The 23,973-nt window shown below is 44.0% G+C and overlaps 1 protein-coding gene across 5 annotated transcripts in view; it reads right to left on the reverse strand.

The window, feature by feature from the left end:
• ERI3 (ERI1 exoribonuclease family member 3) overlaps positions 1 to 23,973 on the reverse strand; it is a 304,483-nt gene that overhangs the window by 56,625 nt on the left and 223,885 nt on the right. For all 5 annotated transcript variants that reach the window (XM_053248973.1, XM_053248976.1, XM_053248972.1 and 2 more), the window contains one exon: positions 20,187 to 20,286. In XM_053248973.1, the coding sequence (XP_053104948.1) occupies positions 20,187 to 20,286 (100 nt within the window). The remainder of the gene's footprint in view (positions 1 to 20,186; positions 20,287 to 23,973) is intronic.

The following is a 23,973-nucleotide window of genomic DNA, read 5'->3' on the forward strand; positions in this document are numbered from 1 at the left end:
AAGCCAGTCTGAATATTCAGGATTCAATTCTATGACTTCCATATCTGTTATTGGGGGCAGGGTATTAAACACGCAAAATATATATCGTAACACAATATGTGAAGTGCAGCCTCTTGAATGTTTTGCTTTGCTAGTAATATTTATGTTGGGAAAAGTATGGCTTTGCTTTGTGTGTGTTCTGCTTCTGTATTATACTGTACCGGTACAACCTACTGGGAAGAATAATTATGAAAACTGAAAAAACACAGGTGGAAAACTTGGGTGGACTGAAATAAACTATCACTTGCGTCCCATCAAACTTCCTCTTCAAGTGCATGCATCTTACATATACCATGGCTCTGGCTTAAAACATATGTCAAAAATATACACAGATAGGCTTGGGCAGTACTGTGGTGAGCAAGAGATGCCAAGACAGAAGGGTGGTGGTAGTGGGGCGGGAGGGGGTTGATATGTAGCTGATTGGCTCAGTGGGAATGATGTCTGCCTATGATCCCAGCTACAGGAACGGAGAAGGGCCCTGCACACTCCGTGATGTGTTCAACTCAGTGACGGCCAACTCATCTTGAAGAGACATTTTCTTCAGGGAGAAATTAACATTTACAAATGAGAACCATTAGAGTAAATAAAGGCGATTGTCATTTGGCTCAGGAGGCGATGGAGACCATGGGCTTAGATACAAATCTGATTAGAGAGATGGGTCTTTTGGAGGGGGAGGGTGCAGCCTTTGGCACTGGTGTGGGGGGAGCTCTCTTTCTTGGCTTGGACAAAGGCACTGTGAATTTTGTCTAGGCAAAACTGCAGGATGGTTGGGCAAATAAAAACAATGGCCTTTGAGAAGCAGGTTTGTGATGTACTATGCAAGTCTATGAGGAATGAGGAAGATAACCAGGACATGGAGTCACTAAACAGACTGACAAAAGCTTAGAGCAACAGTATACATTCCTTGTATCCCAACATCCAAAACAGAAAGTCTGTAATTGGGGTTGAGTGAACCAGCAGGCTAACCCAGAACTGGGTATGATGGCTACTTGAAAGAGAATCTGTACATGGCAGGCCATTCTTGTGAAGTAGCTTGCTACATATTCCCAGAGGTATTCATCACACCATCACAAAACAACAACGCAAGAAGGTATGTAATGGCATGACAAAAACGTGGCACATGATTTCACACAAGCAGCTTCCCATTGGGAGCCTATCTACCCTGTTCCATTTTAATCAACCAGAATGCCAGAGGTGCATGTGTGAATTGGGCCTTTTAAAAACATCGGCCTGATCATCATCAAGGCCCACAATTGCTCCTTAAAACCATAATCGTGGAGTATTGCTGGGTTTGGGTGGAAATCTAGGTCCTCACTAGAGAGCTTTTTAGGAATGCTTAAAATATATGGGCCTGGAAATAGTTAAAGCATGAACAGGGATGGGGTGCCATGGGCTTTAATAATAGTAACAACTCGTTCTCATAGTTTTTATCCTTCCTGTCTTTGGCCTACAAAAAAATCTCAGCTAAACTACTGACACTGGCTGGGAGCTTAGAACTCCCAAATCAAACAGGGCCCTTGATTCTCCAGCACATAATTGTGCTGCCCTTTCACCCCCACCTTCAATCAGTGCCGTTTAACTATCTCGTTTAGCCTACGGGACCCACCCCTCTGCTAACTAGCAGCCATATTCTTCTCATTAGGATAGAGGCTGCTCTTGCTTTACAGACAAGTAGAGACAAATCTGTAATGTCTCTCTCAATGCAGTTATATATAGAAAGGGTTTGATGGGGGAGGGAGGTCAGGCAATCATGGGCTCCTGCAAAACTGCCCTGTTTGCAGCTCTACGGACCTGAAGCATGCACCAAAATTTTTACTGTTATTTTCCCTTGCTCTTATTTAAGTAAATAAACAACCAACAGGAAATGGGAAGCTTGGAAGGTTCATTGACCACACAGGATATGCGTACACAAAATGGCTGCCATTACTTTAGGACACGACACAGTGGTCCCAAGTCAAAGAGCCAGGCCTCCCCACAAGAGACCTGGGCAGCCTTTGTTCATCAGGAGTACATTTCTCCATAATAAGAAAAATTGCTACTTTTCATTCAACAGTGAACTGTGCTGCTTCTGTAGTACTGAAGGTAGCAAGGTAGGGGAAGTTAGGTTGATGGATGAAGTTAGGTTGATGAGTTCATTCTTGTGGACTCATCCTCTGCATAAGAGATATTCTTTCAAACTCCTCAGTGTCTAATGCAGGGCAACATGTGGGCTCTCCAGGTGTTGCTGAATTACAACTCCCATCACTACAAAGGAGTTGTAGTTCAACAACAACGTGGAGAGCCACACGTTGCCTACCCTTGGTCTAATGGACCACTCCAGATCAAAAGCCATTCATGCATTATTATAACAAATGACCCAGCTCCAATCCTTCCATGATCTGTTCTTCTGATGAGGTATATCCAGTATATCAAGGAAGCAGGAATCTCTCAATAGGAAGTAGAGAATACAAGATACACTCCACATTTGCAGGTGGTTTGCCCATTCACTGGCAATTTCTTTGTATGCAAATATAGTTATTGTAGGGGTAGTTTCAGTTATTTGCAGGGTTTTTCATTTAGGAAACTTCTTTAACAACCCCCTAACTAAAGTGGTATGCCACCTAATGGCGCAGCGGGGAAATGACTTGACTAGCAAGCCAGAAGTTGCCAGTTCAAATCCCCACTGGTATGTTTCCCAGACTATTGGAAACATCTATACTGGGCAGAAGCGATATAGGAAGATACTGAAAGGCATCATCCCTTACTGTGTGGGAGGAGGCAATGGCAAACCCCTCCTGTATTCTACCAAAGACAACCACAGGGCTCTGTGGGCGCCAGGAGTCGACACGGACTCGACAGCACACTTTACCTTTAACTAAAATGGTATACCTGGAGCAGCCCATGTGTCAGCTGAGATGTGGTATGTAGGCTGCTCTGGGGGATTTAAATTGTAAATATCCAAATCTGTGTACAGCTGAGAAGCAGCAAGAGACTGGATATTTAAATTTTAAACCTCCTGGAGTAACTGATGCACTTCTCAACTGGTGCATGGACTGCTCTGGGAGATTTAGAGTTAAAATATCCAAACTCATTCTACTTCTCAGCTGGCACATGGGCCGGATAGCTAAACTTTAAACTTCCCAGACCAACCCTAGGGATGTGCACAGAACCATCAGGGGCCAGTTTGAAGGCGAGGGGGATAACTTTGAGGGCGGGTGAGGGTGCACTCCCCACCCCACCGCGTTTTCCCCACCGGCGCTTGCTTAAAAACCGGAGGGCCAATAGTGTACCTCTCTGCTGTCCCGTCTGCTCCACGGATTGGAAGTGACTGGAAGTAGCACGTGTCCGAAGTACGCACAGGCATACACTACTTCTGGTCATTTCTGGTCCGAGGAAGCAGGGAGGTACGCTGCTGCCCTGCTGGACCAGTTTTTAAGCAAGCGCCAGTGGGGAAAACACGGTGGGGGGGGGGGAAGTGCACTCTCCTCTGCCCTTAAAGTTATCCTCCCTTTGAACCGCCAGGTGTTCAAACCTGTTCGGAGGCCTGTAAAAGGGTCTCTGAACAGATTCGTGCACATCCCTAATCCACGCCCCAGCTGAGAAGCATACGGCTTCTCCAGGGGGTTTAAAGTTTAAATATCCAACCCCAAGCCAACTGAGAAGTACTACAAAATTGGATATTTAAACTTTAAACCTCCCAGAGCAGCCCGAGCACTGCTCCTCAGAAACCTAACCCCATTTTTCAGGTTACAGTCAATATATGAATATCACAGTGTTAATGTTCATGGAACTTTCCTGGAACATTATCTCCATGATATTCAAGGGTCTCCTGTATTTATTTCTTAGTGCTGAAGGCACACTATATGCTAATTGCTTTAAGCATGAGGCATACCCTTACTACAAACATGCTAATAGGGTGCTAATCTGTTTTTGCATGTACTGGTTCTCACCTCATCCTGAAATTAAGAGCTAACAGACTGCCCCAATAAACACTGTCTCAGTGAATAAGTACTTTGGATCAGTACTGTTGCTGTGGACTGAGCTAATTCCATTGGGGATCAGCTCTTGTATGATAAACCAAATATGAGTGGTTATAGACAACTACTAATGGTACATGTGCGCGCGTGCGCGCACGCACACACACACACACACACACACACAGAGGGTATATTGGTGGTATCAGTTCTCAATCACACATGTAAACCCATAGAAAGCAAACTTTAGTCAAGTGTCTGTGCATACATGATATCTGAAACTAGCAATCTCTTTGGAACCTAAGGGCCACCAAAAACATATTAATTACGTCATTCAACTATGCAATGTTCAAAAACATTCAGCAGAATGTGTAGACAGCCTTTGGAAATATTGTCTGAAGTGATATAAAAACATATTAAATATTTTATTTCTTTGATGTTCAGTCTTTGATGATTGTTTTATACATGCAAGTTTTACTCTGCTGCTGCTTATATCATTACAGTTGTTTTATGATATGGCTTTAATTTCTGTTTGTAATATATTTGCATATGACATCCCAGAATATTTTTACTAAAGCTGCAAGATACAAATAGAATGTATGGATTAATGAAATTATCAGGGCCTTTTCAGCGTTGCCCCAAAGTGATGGAATGTATATAGACCAAGAATGTGTCCGGTCAGTTAACCAGATCCTGCTCACTTTTCAAATCACAGAAAGAGCATCTTTCTTTTAATAAAAATGGATGCCATCATAGTATTATTAAAAACAAACAGGTCTGGGGCATTTAAAGCAGCAGCTCTGTGTCTAGCTTCATACCTTGTTCCAAACTGAATAGAAGCTGGGGAAATTAGGAAAATCAAAGGATTCCTTAAGTGGCTGTAGCTGCCCTTGTAGAAGTACATGGATTTGGTCCTGTCCCATGGCATTGCACACTGAAATTATGTATAATACTCAAACACCAGGTATTATGTATTTGAGTTTGGAAGCTAACTGATCCCTGAGTCCTGCAGAAGACCTCTGTGATGTTTTAAAGCTTGTCTTGTCTTGTCCTTAAACAAATGGTAGCCAAATAAATGATTCTACCTGACCCACCTTGTCAGTCTCTTGCTTGTATCCTGGGATTAATATGGCTGTGATAAGCTATTAAAAACACTCCAAGTTCATTATCTTGCACAGACCAGCCAGGACATGGGGCAGTGAGGCTTAAACCAATTAACAGAACCCTCCAGTTTTAAGCAAGAAGGAGCTGTGAGTCAGTCTTCAAGAATGGGATGTCAGTGCAACAGGAAGGAACATGTCACGGGTCACAGCAACTCTGAACAGAGGGGCCTGTTAGAACTTAACGATAGTTGGGCATGGCTGATCAGCTCAGGTCAGACAGTGCTACTGCCAAGTCTTGACTCTGCTATGGAGCACTGCCACAGAAAGAAAAATCCAGAGGCTTCCAACAGCCAGAGAAGAACTAAGCTAGGTCTCCCAAAGCCCAGGAATCCTGTAAGTGGCACAGGGTCAGAGTGATGAGCAAGCTTAGTTTGAGTGATGAGACTTAGTTTGGCTGTGTGCACACAAACAGCTCTTGTTGCTAACCTAACAATAACACCACAGGAATTTGGTGGATGGGTTAAGGGATTACTTTCTTTTGAGCAGGAACATTCTTATATTTATATACTGCTTTTCAACATGAAGTTCACAAAGTGGTTTACACAGAAAATAAATAAGATGGTTTCCTGATCCTAAGGGGCTCAAATTCTAAAAATAAAATAAACACAAGATAGACACCAGCAACAGCCACCAGAAAAACCGCTGTGCTGGGGGTTGCATTAAGCACTAAAGGGCCTATTTAAAATGCAGAAGATGGGTGGGTGTTTTTTTGGTTTTTTTTAAAGGAACAATAATACTAATACCTGGAATCTGCATAGCACTCTTGAATATTCAGGTACTTCTGAAACATTCCCTTGTTGCAATTCCTTATAAGAGCCCTTTAAGACAGTCATTATTATCTCCCTATTGCAGATTTGGGGGAGGGGACAGGGGATGAGGTGAGTTCATGGCTCACTTCAACTGGGGGCTAAGTGAGTTCATGACTGAGGCAAGATCCAAACCAGGGAAGTCCTGATTCAGAGCTCAGTCTCTAAAGGCAAAGTGTGCGTCAAGTTGATTTCACCTCCTGGCGCCCACAGAGCCCTGTGTTTTTCTTTTGGTAGAATACAGGAGGGTTTTACCATTTCCTCCTCCCGCGCAGTATTAGATGATGCCTTTCAGCATCTTCCTATATTGCTGCTGCCCAGTATAGTACCAGCGGGGATTCGAATGGGCAACCTCCTGCTTATTAGTCAAGCATTTCCCTGCCGCATCATTAGGTCTCTACATTGCCTTTTATAACAATGGCTGGAAGTTAAAAAGGAGGGAATACCTGAAATCCTTCAAAATGTAGAAGGGATATATTGCAAATTTCAAAGGATGGTGTATTTGAGGAGAATTTGGAGGCTTTAATGAAAGGGAGAGGCCCAATTCCAATTTTTCAACTGCTCTCCTTTGCAAGGTTCAGGAAATCCACTAGTCTACTAGTCTGTGATGAGTGAAAAATGATGCCTGAGAAGTGAAAAAAGTCAAGACAAGTAATGTACCAACATAGCTCGGGGAACCATCCGATGAATAAAATATGTTGTCTAGTTAGTGAACTGAGCCAACCTTTCTTGACCCCTGCTCCTTTGGTCATTTCAAGGCAGGTGGGACAAGAGTAGACAGGAACAGCAAGCATGTAACTGGGCCTAAAAAATTTCCATTCATCCATCATTAGAGCTCCAAGGAGACAGAACATAAAGCAAGACAGGCAAGGCCCCCAGTTTTCAATAGCAGCCCTTCTGGCTTTAAGGTCTAGGGCAGGTTGGTGACCATCATCCATCCATCTCCGATTGGAAACTCTCAGTAACTGGCTCCAAACAGGGCAAACAAAACCTATCGCATACAGCACAGTGACTGTGATGAGTCAAGAGCCCATTAAGATGACAATGGCTGTCATTCAGACAATTTTGGGAGAATAGTGTTTAAAAGATCACCCCATACCTTACACTCCTTGGGTAGCAAGACACCCTCTCTTGCCCCCCTCAAGAGGAAAGGAAACTTCTTTAAAAGGCCCATTTTTCTCCTTGCCAACCCTTTTTACTAAAGGAAAGGGGGAGGGTTAGTAGGAAGTTAAAGAGAATTGTCTTGCTACTCAAAGCCTTTAACAACTATTTTTAATATCAGGCTGAGGAGCAGGATTTTGAAATGAAACAGCCGGTTACTCTTTGATGCAGGAACTACAGATCTTGAAATAAGATCCATTCCCTCCTCCTTCACTAACTAACAGCCATATTTCTCTCATTAAAAGACAATCTGAGTGTATTTTCAAACTTCTTAACAAGGCGATCACCATAATTTGAGGTTTCTATTATCCCTGCTCCTATTTCAGTTGGACTGGAAAGCAGCCTGCCCTTTTGGGGCTCGGGGTGGGGGCAGTCTCCTCTGTTTTCTCTCTCCTCTCCAACTGCTGGCAGTGGTATTGATGACTTGTGAATATTGATTAAACAAGACTACAGGGAAGGGGGTGTTCAGGTTTTTTTGTTTCAGATGGAGGCAGATGATAAGGAATTAGATAAAAGCTAAATCAAAATGAATGTTGTTTATCTTCCATGGAGAGTGTGGATCTCAAGTCTCCTGGAAACATAAATTAATCTGATGTACCCTCTATCTTCTTCCTGTCGTTCCCAGTCTCCCAACACTGCCCCTTTCCTAAATGTATATCGCGGGAGCTCCAAAACGCTTCCTCTTTGGAGCCCTCTCTGCCCGCCGAGCACCCTCATTTCTCAGAGCCCGCTCTACCAGATGGATGCAATTTGCATAATATCACCAGCAGAGGCTGCAGGATCAACAGGGGTCAGGCTCTGACATCTCCAGCACAGTCTATCTCGGAGTGCTAATTTGGACTGCATTGATCTCTCTTTCTGATTTCTTTGTCATTTATGTCTGCAGCAGTTTGACAGGAGATACGGAGGCAGACGGGGGGGGGGGGGGAGGCAAAGGGGGGAGGCAAGGAGAGAAACAAAGATTGTAGTTACAGATGTCTTTAAGGGAAGAAAAAGATTAAGCCAAGGACTCCGCTGAGGGTCGCAGCTCAGAGACATCCTAATTACCTTTTTCTTAGGGAGCCTTGTACGGACTTAGAGGGGGGTCTTGTCATGGAACTTGCAGGAAAGGAAACTTGTTAAATTTCAATGGAGTGTCACCAGTTGGCTGCTATTTCCCCCTCCCGCCCACCTGGATACCACACCTCTCAATGTTTTCTCATTAGGTGAATGGTGGGCTGCTAGAAGCAAGTATCCACATCCCACACCTCGGTGCCTCCATACCTTTCCAGAGAGTCTCATTCAAGACAAAAGGAAGACCCTCCATAATGCACTCAAATGCCAGCTCAAAGTGGGCAATGAGCAATCTTGCTGTCATAGTCCAATGGTTTGAAATATAGTAGAAAAGTCCAGCCCCTCTGAAGGAGAAGAAGGCTGTCTATAAGGAGATGTTCTATCTCTTTTCCATTGGTTTGCACTGACTATTTATACTTTACATTTCTTTTGTTAGCTGCCTTGAGTTTTTCAGCTGAAAAAGAAAGGCAAGCTATAAATACAATCAACTAGCTACACAAATAAAATGCTTTCTGTCTTGATAATGCTTTAAATTATTTTATTGGCTTTATTATGACCCATTTCGAAGGCCCTTGATGGGTACAACAGATGCAGAGGAGCAGAGCATGACAGACTAATCTTGTTTAACCAAGGTTTCATTTGGAGATTTGATGCACTGATTCAGAACTACTTTAAGACTAATCAGAACGGGTCCCACAATTTTCAGGCAAAAATGTGGGGAAGATGTTTGGGGGTTTTTCAGGGATGGTGAACATTTTTAGGAAATTAAAGGGTGCTGGAAATTTTTTAAAAGAATGTCACAGATTGAATTCCTGTCTTCTGTTCTATTCTATTCTACCGCCCGAGATGCATCCCTAGGCAGTGTACATAAGTTTAAATACATTGTATTTTAACCTAGGTACACTACCTATATATCAGGCAGCAGTGGCCCAGGGGTTGACGGAAAAATTCCAGGAATTCCTTCATCAGGGTCCACACATTTTAACTAGCTTTGGTAGCCTGCCATGATCTGTGGTGTCCCTTGACATATCCGCTCCTTCAGGTCCTCTGGAACATACAGAAGACTTGTGGGAGGCTGCAGTCTCTCACTTTACACTGGGTTGGACCACATTCCAAAGCAAAAAGCCTCTCACTGCTTCCCAAGAGGAATCAGGGGAGAGGAAGGGTCTTTTTTCTTGCATTGTGCCAGGCAACAGGAGATGTGACTCTGTCATCGCTTCTCACCATCTCCAAAGCATGATACAGAGTGAGTAAATTATTCTTCCCTACCCTTGAGTCCTCTGGCACTTGGGGAAGCAGGAGGGTAATGCACTCACCTCACATCATCCCTGGGAACACTATGAGCATCTCCTTGCTTTAAAGGCACTTTGCATGCCATATTTGGGAGGCAGTTCCAAATGTCTCCCAGCCTAACATGAAGTGAGAGTCTGACTCCTCTTCCTCACCCCGCAAGACCTCTGAAGATGCCAGAAGCTGCAGGGTTTGTCTCTGCTGCATAGCACAGTAAGCAACTCCCTCCCTACATTCTCAGTGATGTACAGAGAACTTGAAGCAGGAAAAGGATGTCTCACTTCATGTCCATCCACAAATGTGGTAACCAGGAAGAGATTTCCTGGCTGCCCAATGTTGACCTGATAAAAGTATCTGGGGTTGTTCCATGTCCACATCAAACTCTGTCAGCTCATTTAGTCTAATTCAGCATATCTGCTGCTTCTCTCTGCCTGGGAACTGCCCTGGAATTTTTTGGCAGGTATACAAGAGTATTAGCATAGTATATAGCAATATGTACACTAGCTGACATACTACACAATCATGTTACAACCACCTTTGCAACATAACATTTACACAGTTGCATGAGAGCACTGTTGCGCTAATCACATGAATTTCATAAATGTGGCTGCACAATCAAAGCCATTGGAAATAATGGCCATCAATTGTGCAACCAAGTTCGTGCAATTAGCACAACAGCACTCTCCTGCAGCTGTGCAAATGTTATGTTGCAAAGGTGTTTGTAACATGATTGCGTAGTATGTCAGCCACTGAAATAACAGAAGAACGTCAATGGGAACCAGAGGTATATTGCATATTTAATGGTGGAGTCCTGAGAATAGAATCATATGGTGCTTCCCTAAAACACATTTTAAGAATATGAATAGGGGATGGATAGGGAGGCATAATGTCAGAAATGACTAAAGCCACCTATTCTCACAGCACCTAGAATGGTAGCTATAAGGATGCCATGTTATACTGCCAATGGAATGTGGGAATAGCTGAGAAACTCCAGTTTCACTGTAATTCCCAGAAATGGGGTGGTGTACAAATCTGATAGATAGATAAGTAAATTTGTTTACTGATGTTCCCTTTAAAAGTAAACTAGGTCTGCACAGTCATTATACGTTCACATCCATTCAAAATGGCCCATCTCAATACCTGTAAGCACCATCTGTCTGTGTCTGTCTGTCTGTCTGTCTCTCTCTTTCACACACACACACACACACACACACACACACACACACACACACACACACACACTCGCTCTAGTGTGTGGCCAGAACACTCATATCCACTGGCTTTGGGGGGTAGGGAAAGGAGCTGTACTAAAGCCAACATGTAGCAAGGAAGTATATGGTCTAGCTGACATCACCAGCATTCAGCTAAAATGACCACCACACCCGTCTTGGCAGGAAATAGGATGTACAGCCCACACAAAATCTTTTGGGTCCACCCTATCCCTGCTCCACACTGCTGGGTATAGAAAGTGTGTGGCAGTGAATAGCAGATTAGCATAAAAGAAAAGACAAGCAGTCAATACACAAACACCCAACCATGCTGCCTTCACCCCCAAGCTCTCTTTGTTAACCATAGGAAACAGCTGAAAAACCTTGAGTTCCCCATTGTAACATGCATAGGCATAGAGCGGCAGTGATAAGAACATACCCCCTGCTGCTGCCAGGAAAAGGGAAGCGCTGAATCTTTGCTAAAAAGGGCTGAACGCTGGCAAGAGTCTTCTGTCACTTTTGCGCACAGTAATCCACTGTGCCACCGAGTCCCATCAGAGGGATTTTGAAAACTTAAATGACTGAAAGCACAAGAGCGCCAGCTCAAGGTTCCCAGCCGGCCCAGACATCCTAATTAGCTTTACACACACTCCCACTCGGAGGGAAGAGAGCACACACACACAAAGGACTGTCACTTGGCTTTTTTCCCTTTCTAAAAGCGTGTCTGCGCTCACTGGCTTCCCCACTGTGACACCTCTCACGGTAGTTAATTAGAATCATGTCACCACGTTAATGCGCTCTGACTGGACACTGACAGACGTTCGGCCTGCATCCTGCTGCCACAGCCCCCTCCCTCTCGGGCCAACACGACCTATGCAAAGCACCTCTCTGCCTCCAAAAGCCTTTCCCCGTGTCCTGGACCGAGGAGCCTGCCTTACCCACCCACCTGCCAGCACATACTCCCCCTTGCCAGAAGTATTTGCCATGCTGCCTCACTCACGAAGCATCCGCTCCACCTGTTTTGAGCTGCCTGACCTTTAGCAGCACTAATTCAAAACGACACTGCTCATTTGATGACATTTCTGTTGATTTGTATTTTAGTCTCTTTTAATTATTTAACTCTGGAGTCTTTGGCCCTCTCCCTTAGGCTGTAAAGGAGTTGCCCCCTATCACAAGCTGATCCAGGGCCACGCCCACTTCTGCCCTGTCTTTGCCATTCCTAAGCGAAGCAGGGCATCACAGCATCTCAAAAGATAGAGTGGGAGCCTCTTATTACAAGAGGATGGTGGGATGTCACTTGGGAGAGACTTCCATGTGGAGGGAGCAAGGCTCGGTGCAGAATTACGTGGTTCTGGCCGGTAGACTAGGGGAGGGAACTGGGAACATCTGTGGGAAGGCCTCCATCTGGAGTTTGGGCAGCCAGATTCCTTTTCTCCAGAACAACAGTGGGGGCAGTGCTCGCATTCCCAGAGTTCTGTGCACGACATGCACCACGAGTGTCTACAAAGGTGAAAGTCAGCTGAAACAAAGATGAAAGTAGAAAGGCTACATTAACAGGAACAGCAGCAACATCAGTGATGCAGCAGAAAGGGACTGGAGAGTCAATACTGAAGACTTAGAGACAGGTCTGGGAAGTCCAGCATCACATCCCTAATCATTCGAAACCTTCCATCACCTATATCTTGATGGAAGATACTGTTCTAAAGGAAATGGATCCCTGTAGGAGATCCAGAGTCATTATTTTTCAACCAAGGGTTCCTTCATATTCAAAACACCACAACGACAGAACTACAAGGAACTGCACAGACTTCTTAGTAGCTGAGGATTAAAGGGACATGGGATGATATGCTGAACTGTACTCTGTAACCCCAGATCTTTGCGGTCCATTTGCTCCACACTTCCTGTCTTTACTCACGCAGGCACACAGAGACAGGACTCCTTTTCTTGCTGGTACAGAGTACATAGTACAGAGGTCACAGTCATTCTACTCTTTCATGGCAGGCAGATTATCAGCAATTTCAAACATTTCCCTGCAACTGGAGGCATAACCTCATCTACCTTGTTATAAGAGAAGGAAATAGCCATGACATTCCAATCTGTGGGGAATTCTGAAGGGGTCTCTATCAGGGAGCAGAATAAGCCCATTCTCCACACAGGAGGTGCTATAGAGGGCAACAGGCCCCACAACGATTAACTAAGTTCTACCTTTCGGAACCAGCAGAATACTGTAAGGTACCTGGGCACTCAAACCAGAATCTGGCAGCAGGATTCAGATGCCTTAATCTTTGCACCACTGGCACAAGAGCATAGTGTAGTGGCTAGAGCATTGGGACTAGGATCAGGGAGGCCCCTGTTCAACGGTGAAACTCACTGGGTGATTCTGGGCCAGTCACTTATATCTCAGCCTAACCTACCTCACAGGGTTATTGTGAGGATAAACATAACCATGTCTGCCAAGGTCCCACAGGCACCTTGGATGAAGAGTGGGATATGCATGTTAAAATAAAATATACAAAACTCCCAGACAAAGGAAGGTATTAGTTTGACCTTTGCTGTGCCACAGCACAATACAGACAACAGTCAGAGTGAGTGCTGCAGCTCTCCTGCCCAAGCTAGCCTTATATAATCCTGCTAGCCTTATATAATTGCAACTTCAGTTTTCACTCCTCAGTTAGAAAAGGTAAAGTGTGCTGTCAGGTCGGTGTCGACTTCTAGCGACCACAGAGCCATGTGGTTGCCTTTGGTAGAATACAGGAAGGATTTACCATTGCCTCCTCCCGCACAGTGTGAGCGGATGCCTTTCAGCATCTTCCTATATCACTGCTGCCCGATATAGGTACCAGCAGGGATTCGAACCAGCAACCTCATACTTGCTAGGCAAGTCATTTCCCGCTGCGCCAGTAGGTGGCAGTTAGAACTTCTCATCAAATGCAAGCAGCAGTACAAATCTGCCCTGGCATGACTGCCTGGACTTGACCTTTTGGCCTGGCTCTAAGCACATATGTGCCTCTGCCGCCTTCTATCTTGATCTGCCTATCTGCTTGACTGTGACTACATACTTAACTCTGGCTTCTCTGTTCCCTGCTCTGGACTTTGACTTCTCCCTGACCTGGCTTTGCCCGTGCCTCTGGTCCCCCAAACCTTTTCTCACTGTTCCCAGCCTTTACTTTGGCCTGACCTGGACTGTGCTTGTACCTCTGACCACATGCAGGCCTGATCCCACAAATATGTAGAAAGAACAATAGTGTTTGGGAGGTCTTGGAGACAGCAAAGTCACATGGCAGGCAAGAGTCTGAAAGACCAGCCATATTCATAACCTTACAAACCAGAAAACATAACAAAGCTGAGAGAGACATCCTGCCAAAGCACCTCATTGAGGGCAAAGAAAATGAGGAAGGTTTGAATAATTTTAGCCATTAATGTTATCAGATGTTTGTAAAGGGCTCTGTACTACCAAGTGTGAGGATAACCCAATCTAAAACCACTCAGCATGACTGAAATATCTTCAGAACATCCGAAAGTGACCACCACCAGTGCATATGGCCAAAAGCAAAGAAACTGGTTAGACATAGCTTGTCTAAACACATAGACAAGCTATGTGTTCGATATAGCCTCACAAATCCTGTATTGCTAGCAAAGAAACAGTGTCCTGGGCAGAGACACAGCATGGATATTAGGTGCTTCAGCCTATGCAAAGACTCCTGGTCTGTGCTGGCTCTCTGGCCAAGAGCAGTCGCTCCAGTTCCTACTAAGGACGTGCAGAAATACTCAGAGGCAAGGTATAGAATTCATCAAAATATCTCCCAGAGACTTTGACAAGAAACCTTGTCAAAATTTCACCTGTAAGCAAGTGAAACTGTAAACATTATTATAATTTGAAGAATAATACTCAATGCTACCTAATTTACCTTATTTGCAGAATTTGTCCTTTATTTCAGTCTCTGAAAAGTTTCAGTGGTGCAAGGTAGGGAGAAATATGTTTTCTTGTTAACAGAAATGTATTTTTAAAAATATTGATTGTGATGGAGATTGGCAGAGCAGCAATGCAGTTTAGATAAATGGCCAAAGCAAGCTGCAACTCCTGCCAGAGAAGTACTAGTGAGACCCACTGTCTAAACTGCCCTGTGACACATAGCTAATGCAGACAGGCAGGTAAAAACCTTTTTGGGATGGCTTAATTGTGCTTCTCTGCAGAGCTAATACAGAGGCAAAAGCAGAGGAACTATGGGCCTTGGGACTGGAAACTGAGCCAAGTGTGGAAGGCCTATTCATACGGCACAAGTGGCAGCACCAAGGCCATTCCCTGATGTCAGAAAGCTGCCACCTGAAATGCTACCCAGGAATTTCCTACACATCTATGACCTAGACAGTTTCAATTCTGAAGGATATACGAGTCATCTGGTTTTGACCTTCAAAGCTTTGTGGGGTTTGGCGCCTGTCTACCTACAGACCCGCCTCTCCCATCCAGTTACATCCCGTCCAGTCAGATCTTCTCAGATGGCCCTTTTGTCGGTCCCTGATTTCCGAGAGGTTCGGGTCGCTAGGACCCATGAAAGGGCCTTTTCGGTTGCTGCCCCACTTCTCTGGATTCTGGAACTCCCTTCCCCTTCAGATTCGTTTAGCGCCTTCCTTATTGATTTTTAAATCTCTATTGAAGACTTTTCTTTTTCGCCAGGCTTTTGCCCTGTAGTTAACCTATTTGGTTTTTTCTTTTTTGTCACTTACTTTAGTTTTTAATTTAGAATGTAATTTTAATGCTGTCTTGCTTTGCATGTTTCTGTATACCGCCCAGAGTCTTCAGAGTGGGTGCTATATTAAATGTTCCAAATAAATAAATAAATAAATAAATAAATAAATAAATAAATAATCTCCCAAATCCCATTTAAAAACCCAGTTCTGCATCACACAACGCTTCATGACCATGCATACTTCTAGATCTCTTAGACAATGGATTTCACTTCTGTTTGGCTCGAGCTATTGCCCGAGACAAGTAACACAGAGGAGAATGGAGGTTCTGCACAAGAGAGGACAAGAGCGTGCACAGGATAGAGAAGAAAACATGCACAGTGGGAAAAGCCTGAAAGAACAAGAGCAGTGGATGTTGCAGCCAAGAAGCTGTTATGGGCTGTCAAGGTGCAGGCTAGTCTGTCAGCTCCCAGAGCAAAGAGTACAGAATGACAAGGAAATGTCACCCCTCCTGATAAACAGCCCCCGCCTGCTGACACACAGAGCAAGTGCATGAACACTCCAGAACACTTCACATGCACAAACAGACCTGTTCTTTAGCATCAGTCATGGAAGTGTGGCAATGCCTCTCCAAAAACAAACCCTTTATATAGAATGAAGAGGACAGGCTGCACCCTGGCAGCTTCACGTGGGGTGTGCGGGTGGCCAGCTTGGTGGGAGTTAATTAGAATCTTGTCACTAAGTGAATGCGCCCTGCCTGGACTCTGACAGATGCTCCCCTCTGACATTGGGGGCCAGGAGACAATCCACATCAAGCTACTGCAGGATGACCCTTTTAACACAAAGAGTAAACTCACTGCACAGCAAGTTGAAGCTCATTAAAACTGTCTACTCTGTGAGCATCCCATTAACCTCCCTGTTAAAAACACGCAATCCCTCTTCTTCTCTTGCAGGCCTAATTAATGCTCAGGATCAGGAACAATATAACACCCTAACCTTCCTAGATTTCCAATCAGTAAATGAAAAGAGAGAGGGGGGAGCCTGAAAGATACAGATGCATCACCTGCACCTCACACCATATTGGTGGTTGACCCTTTCAAATAGGTAGGCTTTCCCATGAGGCTAGTGTCAGCTACGAGAGGATTGCCTGTGCATAGCTGGGCATTGCAATCAGGCTCCCATGTGCACTACATGCTTTGGCTGCTCGCTCAACATGATAAAACAGTGAAGCACCTATATTGTATTTCTGAACTTGCTCTGCATGCTGGGGGTGGTTGCACAACATTTTCCCCTCCATGACTTTCCACACGTCTGAATAGTGGCATAGCCAATTCGTGGGTGTTAGCTTCAAGCCGCAAGGAAGAGTCCAGCAGATATGCAGAATGGCTGGGGAAGGGAGGAAGCAGGCTGCAGACCAACAAAGATCCCACCCAGCCAAATAAGGAGTGCTCAGCACTCCTGTTCCTTTCTTCTTCTTCTCCAAGGGCTCACTTGGAAATATAGTTGCTCCAAATACAGAGAACTAGTGTTTGCATACAGTTTTAAAACAGTTACTTAAAGGATTAAAAAAAATGGGGTGCAGGGAAGGATTCAGCACAAACACACCACCACGACCACACACATACAACCAATTATTTTTCAGGCAAAAGGCAAAGTGGAAAAATATCTGGCTCAGCATGATCTGGAACCAGCATGATTTGGGCAAGAGTAAAGCCACTATAGTTCAGTGTATTCTTCAGTTCCCAACAGCTCAGAAGGACCATGTCTGGATGTTTCACTATTGTCCATTTCTGACAACTCTGAGCTGTGCAGGAGGTCACAAGTAGCAGGAACAAGGGTGGACCACTACATAATCCTCCTCGTCTTCCTCTTCCAAGAAAGTCTCATGGGGTTCAAGCACCAGTAAGTACTGTAGATTCCAACACCTATGCCAACCCTCTTCCCCCAATACCTGATTTTTGACATGCGAGTCCCACGAGGGCTAAATGTATTTTGTTTCTGAACATCTGAATCAGCTCAGCTCTGAGATCATAGACATCCAAACATGCTGGTTCATTCCTTAACCATCTTGGCTGCAAGTAGCTGTTGACCGTCCTGCCCAGCAAGGATTTGTTTCTTCTTTGTGAGTCCCAATCATGCAAATAACTGCTACGAGTTTCAGAGACCCGCTATGCACAGTGCTTTAGGCTCGACTGCTGATTAATCCCATGAAGCACAGTGAGAAACAGCAAGCCTCATCAGCTGCCAAATATCTCTAAACATACAAATGCTGTGGAAGAATGGGGAGGAAGGGGTTGCTGTTCACAGGCAGCTGTCAGAAAGTATGTTTTCCCTTGCAGCCTCTGAACAAAATGATAGCAGGGGTTGCAGAGTTCCTTCCTGCAGCAAAGGACACCTGGACCATAACTGGGCACCAGGATCCAGTTACCCTTCATCCAAGACCCCCCCTACAGAATCTAACCCTTAGTTCTCTTTCTTACTAAATAAGTTTGCAAAACTGCCCTTTGTAGCCAAGACTGCACAAGGTGCACAGACCCAGAGAAACCCCTTGGCCACTAATATTTGCCCCTACCAGTCCAGAGCAAGGGCCAGGCAATCATGGCCATCACCCAGCTCCATGACAGAGAGCTGGCTTCATCTCAAGTGGGACCACTAGATCTGCCAGACAGTCTCTCTTCCAGTCTTTCTACAGCCCATCAAGGCTTCAAGGCCCCATCGATCACACAACTGAAGTGCCTGCTTTTGAACTCTGGACCAAAATTACATAGCATTGCCACGTGCATCACAAGTAACACTTGCTAAATGTCCTTTCAGGCATTTGTAATCTCATGTATTATTTTTTTAAAAATTCATACGCATGTATACAATGGGACATAACAAGGACATTAAAAAGAGAGAGTTTGGGACAGGAAAAAAATGATTTGTTTTAAGCTCTACTAGGCACTTTGCTGTGACCTAAAAAATAACAAGAAACTATAAAAAAACTGATAATTGCAACTTTAAAAGCTGCTTCTCCTTTTTGCAAACTGGGATATCCTTGAGGAAGAGTGCATCTGGCCCAACAGTGCAGTGATAAAGGACATTTCCCCTGTTAAATGGGAGAGTCAAGCTTGACAACCTTATTAAAGGGCTAATAGCTGGGCTCAGAGTGAACACAGGGGTAGCATTTTGCCTCTCTGTGCTCCATCCTCAGATAACATGCAAGTGTCTCACACACAAGCTACAATAGTAGCACCATATGCTCCCACCTTGAAGCTGTTTGGCTGAAATGAAGAAGCAAATGCCCCTGGAAAAAAAAGTCAAGAAGATTGGAGAAAATAAACCACCATCGTGCAAAGCTATCCAGCAAGGCAAGCAAACCCCAAAGCCAGCTAATGACAGTCCGATAAATGTACAAGGTAATTAAAGGCAGTGACAGATTATATTCTAGGGATGTTTGTTGCTTTAGTGTGGTAAGAAGAGACACCATAAACACTCCTATAAAACACAGAGAAGAGATAGATGGTTTTAAGGGGTCCCTAGCAACAAAATGAAGCAGCTTATCAGCACCCCCCACACTACAAGTGGGCTCTTCCCCACCTATATATATACTACTGAAATAAACTTACACCCCAGCAAAAGAAATAAAATTTCAATGCTACATCCTGTCAATGATGCAACCAGATCCATAGTTCAAAAGGAGCTTGCTAATTAAAAGCTGGTGAGCTTTAAATAATTCATCTCCTTAACTCATATTGATTTGGTAGTTTAGTGGTTAGGATCTTGAAACAATATTAAACAGCTTCCTTCAGGCTCAGGTGCCGGGTGACTTTCTCACATAAGTCTCACGCCCTAGCAAACTTAATTGCACAGCAGCAAGAGGCAGGTAGAGGATCGGGATGCAAAGCAGAGAGAAACATCGCTTGGCAGAAGTGGAGGAAAGGAGATGCACACACAGTGGAAGGAAGAGATCAGGCCTTTTTAAAGGTTTATATAAGAAGTACGAAGTAATGAACAGCACATATCAGCATCCCTCATATTTTCCTAGGACTGGCACTACACAACATTCCCAATGGCACATAGTCATGGCTATTCCCTCAGCACATAGGATGGACAGGGAGGCACAAACATATGGGTTCACATCTAATGTGTCACATTTGAGATTTCAGTAAACAAAGGCAAAAAACATTGGAAGACTGTGTTGTCTCACAGTTGCATGCAGGCAAATCAGTAAAGAACCAGCCCTGCAAAGCAGCTGGATACAGATGATGGCATGGTTATGGTCAAAACCAGCCACTTGGTTTTGAAACATGAGTGAAAAAAATCAAGGGTCAAATGACAGGTGGTAAAGCATAATATCAGAAGGGTCCTTTTTATGATGTTCTGGCATGCCCAAACATGCAGATACTTTGGGGGAAGGAAGGAAGGAAGGGGCATTGCTCTTCTAAAGCACCACCCTCACTGCTACTATTTCAAAAGTAGCAGCAGCAAGGAGTCAAATGTGTTGCAGACTTACGAAGAGAAAAAAGATCTGGATGATGGACTAAAGAGGAAGGTACCAGAAAACAGCTCCTGCTTGAACTAGCATCTACTCACCAAAATGCTTGAAACTGCCACTCCTGCATTTAAAAGACCATGGCAAACCAAATCTCACATGCTCAGCTTCTTGCCTCCTCATTCAACATCCACACCAAAGCCAACCATAGACTGACTCCCAACGAGAGAGAGAGAGCAACATATCCTGGGGGATCATGGCTGAGCAAGGGCAGAGCAAGCCCCCATTACACGTTAACACAACCAGTACACAGAAAGAGGGAGTGAGGGTGAGAAAAGAGACATGTTACTGACCTATCCCACTGTGAGGCCTTCCTATGTGCTGTAAGTTCAGGCCTTTGTTCATGTCTAAGAGTCCGTTCTTTGGCCAGCTCCCCATGGCAAAGCTGTATGCCTGGAAAAGAGGAAGAGAAAGGAAGTTAGAGAACTGGACAAAAAGAGATTGGCTCTGTGTCCCAAGATAAGATTCAACTCAGCTGTGGTCCAAAATTCACATTACACTTTGAAGCCCTTTTGCTGATATTTGGTTGCTTTCTCAGGAAATATTTTCAAGAAGCACACATTGGTATGGGGTGAGGTAAATCACCTCTGCTATCTAGAACTCCCTCCCCCCACTGCTCCACCAGTGCTCTGTTTTCATTTCCACTTCATTTTGCAAATACAAATTAGCGCTCCTCTCTTTGTAACCATGTAATCTGGCTTGGTACAGAGGTTGTTGACTTGCTGTACAGAAGGACCTTAGTTTATCACAGATTCCACAACCCAGAATGCCAAATTCTCCACACTTACTGCAAACACTATGGTGAAAACTGTGTTCTCCAAATTTTAGTGACAATTTCCACTAACAAGTCAATCCAATTCAATTTATTGTACCCAAATGCAATTCACCATCAGCAACATTGTCAATAACTCATTCAAGATAGTGTCGTCCATGCTGGATATGTTACTCTGTCCTAAAGTAAAGTTAAAGTGTGCCATGGAGCCAGTGTCGACCCCTGGCAACCACAGAGCCCTGTGGTTTTTCTTTGGTAGAATATACGAGGGGTTTACCATTGCCATCTCCCGCACAGTATGAGATTATTACTTTCAGTGTCTTCCTATATCGCTGTTGCCCGATATAGGTGTTTCCCATAGTGGGAAACATAACATATGTTCTGGGAAACATAACAATGGGGATTTGAACTAGCAACCTCATGCTTACTAGGAAAGTTATTTCCCCGCTGTGCCATTAGGTGGCTATACTCTGTCCTAAGGGAATGCAAATGGAAAAGTGGAAAAAGATATCAGAAAGCAAAGAAACTGGAGCCATAAGCATGGATTATTCATTTATTTGTGTTTGTTTGTTTGTTTGTAAATTATTTCTCTGTGTAAACTGCCCTGAGCCATTTTTGGAAGGGCAGTATAGAAATCGAATAAATACAAACAAACAAACAAACAATAGATAACAAGTGAAGAAATAACTCTGATTATACACACTGAATATCCCTCTTGGAATTCTAGTGTTCCAAAGCTTTATCAAACACTGTCTTTACCTTTACAGATTTCTCTCTGAATCATAAGGACTATGAACATTTTTAAATGAAACCTTGGATTCTTGCTTCCATACATCCTGCAATACCCAGAAACAGAAGAGGAGCATTTGCTTATTATTTTATAAATACATTCTAAAATTATTTTTGGACATTTAAACCACCTTTTGTCTTGGGACTCATCTAAAAACATTAAAAGACATATTAGAAAGCTAAATAAAAACAATATAAACCAGGGGTTCTCAATGTTGGGTCCCCAGATATTATTGGACTTAAACTCCCATAGGCCACTGGGCCTGGAGATTATGGGAGTTGAAGTCCAGTAACATCTGGGGACCCAACGTTGAGAATCCCTGATATAAACAATAATAAAAATTACTATAGAGTAAAAATAGCAGCCAATCAACATGCAAACTTTTCTATGATAACAGTCATGTTGGATCAACTTCCATAATAAGAGTGTAGCGGAAGGAAGACTATTTGCCTTCTAGTGCTAGTTACAACTACCAGCCTCCTAATCAGGAGTAATCCATGTTCCCTTTTCCCCTGTAACTGGGAACCAGCCTCTGACGCTACTACTATGAGACAGAGCCACTAGTGGCTTTATCACAAAAACATCCCCCATGCTCATCAAGCCATGCAACCGCTTTCCGGTACAGTCATCCCTCACCAACTGTGAGGGTTCCGTTCTGGCAAAACCTTGCCACCGGCAATTTATTTATTTATTAAAACTAATGTTTTAATGTTGTTTTTATCTTGTTGTAAACCACCCAGAGATGTAAGCTTTGGGAGGTATAAAAATATGCTAAATAAATAAATTTAGCATATTTTTATACCTCCCAAAGCTTACATCTCTGGGCGGTTTACAACAAGATAAAAACAACATTAAAACATTTGTTAAAAACAAAAACAAGAAATTTAAAACACAACACTTTAAATATTTTTAAAACAATATTATAAAACATTAAAAACAATCAAAACAGTATCAGTTAAAAGCCTAGGTGAACAGATGTGTCTTTAAAGATTTTTTAAAAATTGTCAGAGATGGGGAGGCTCTTATTTCACTAGGGAGTGCATTCCAAAGCCTCGGAGCAGCAACAGAGAAGGCCTGTCCCTGAATAGCCACCAGACGAGCCAGTGGCAAGTGCAGACGGACCACTCCTGATGATCTCAATGGGTGGTGGGGTTCATAACGAAGAAGACGTTCTCTTAAATACCCAGGGCCCAAGATGTTTAGGGCTTTATAGGTTATGAACAACACCTTGTATTTTGCCCAGAAACATAGTGGCAGACAGTGTAACTCCTTCAATATAGGAGTAATATGGTCTCTCCTAGATGACCCAGAGACCAGCCTGTAAGTCTAGGCCTTTTAAATGGTCACCCTAATTTTAGAATTTGCTGTTGGCGAGCATTAAAATCTATGGGAAATGCGGTTAGGGGAACTGCAGTTGTGAAAAGACTGAAAAATAAAGAAAAAATGCTCAAAAATCACCCCAAATCTCCAAAACTCTCTTAAAATTGCCAAGAGTGAGCAAGAGGAGTGCACAGATTGAACCTCTGAACATTTTTAACCTCGCAAAATTGCTAAAAAGGTACTTTTGAACCCCACCCCCAAATTTGAAAAAATCACTTTAAATCGCAAGTAGTCGGCAGGGTCAGTAAGAGGAATGAGCGGATTGTACCGCTGAACACCCCAAAATCGCAAAAAACCAAAACCCAAATCACAAAAAAATCTCACCAAACTGCAGATACTTGGGTGACGGTTGGTGAGACTGGTCACAATTTCCCAGTCACGGATACTCAAATCCACGATTGGGAAACCTGCGATTGGAAAGGGATAACTATACTTTAGTACCCATTTCTCAGTCTGCTGCTTGTGTGCAGAGAGCCATTTCTGAACTGTGTTCATGATGCTCAATGGGTTGCAACTCTGCCCCAGCCCAATTACTTTGGAACAAGACAATCTGGGCTGGTGTTTCCTCTAACAGGGATTCCCAGATGTTGTTGACTACAACTCCCAGAATCACCTGTTGTAACAGCTTTTGCTTGGGGATTATGGGAGTTATAGTCAACAACATCTGGGAATCCCTGTTAGAGGGAACACTGATCTGGGCCCAGAGAATAATCTGCTTCATGTAGCTCCATTTCAGCTGCTACATCAGTCCAGACATGGACTGATCACAAAATAATAGCAGATCATCCTAACAAGCCAGGAGGGCATGAAACAGCTGCAGCTGCTTCTGATTCCTGGAAGATCTTGTTGCACCTCTCTCCTCCATCCCGCCCTGGAATTAACATGACCTGCACTGCAGGCTGGTCATTCATCAGGTATGGCTGGGTTATGCAGCACAGCTCTACGTGACAAATGGCCAGTGTGCAGGTAGTGCAGCTCTTGTAAATGCCAGGGTGGGGTGGGATGGGACAGAGAGGTGCAATAAGAACAGCTGAGAACCAAAAGCGGCTGTGCGCCCCACCCCCCACCCCGATTGTTAGGACGAGCCGCTACTGCACAAAAGTCTGGCTAGTATGAGTACACTGTGAGCTCCTTGGAG

The sequence above is a fragment of the Hemicordylus capensis genome, chromosome 4 (assembly GCF_027244095.1).
Source record: "Hemicordylus capensis ecotype Gifberg chromosome 4, rHemCap1.1.pri, whole genome shotgun sequence".
NCBI classification, from domain to species: Eukaryota; Metazoa; Chordata; class Lepidosauria; order Squamata; family Cordylidae; genus Hemicordylus; species Hemicordylus capensis.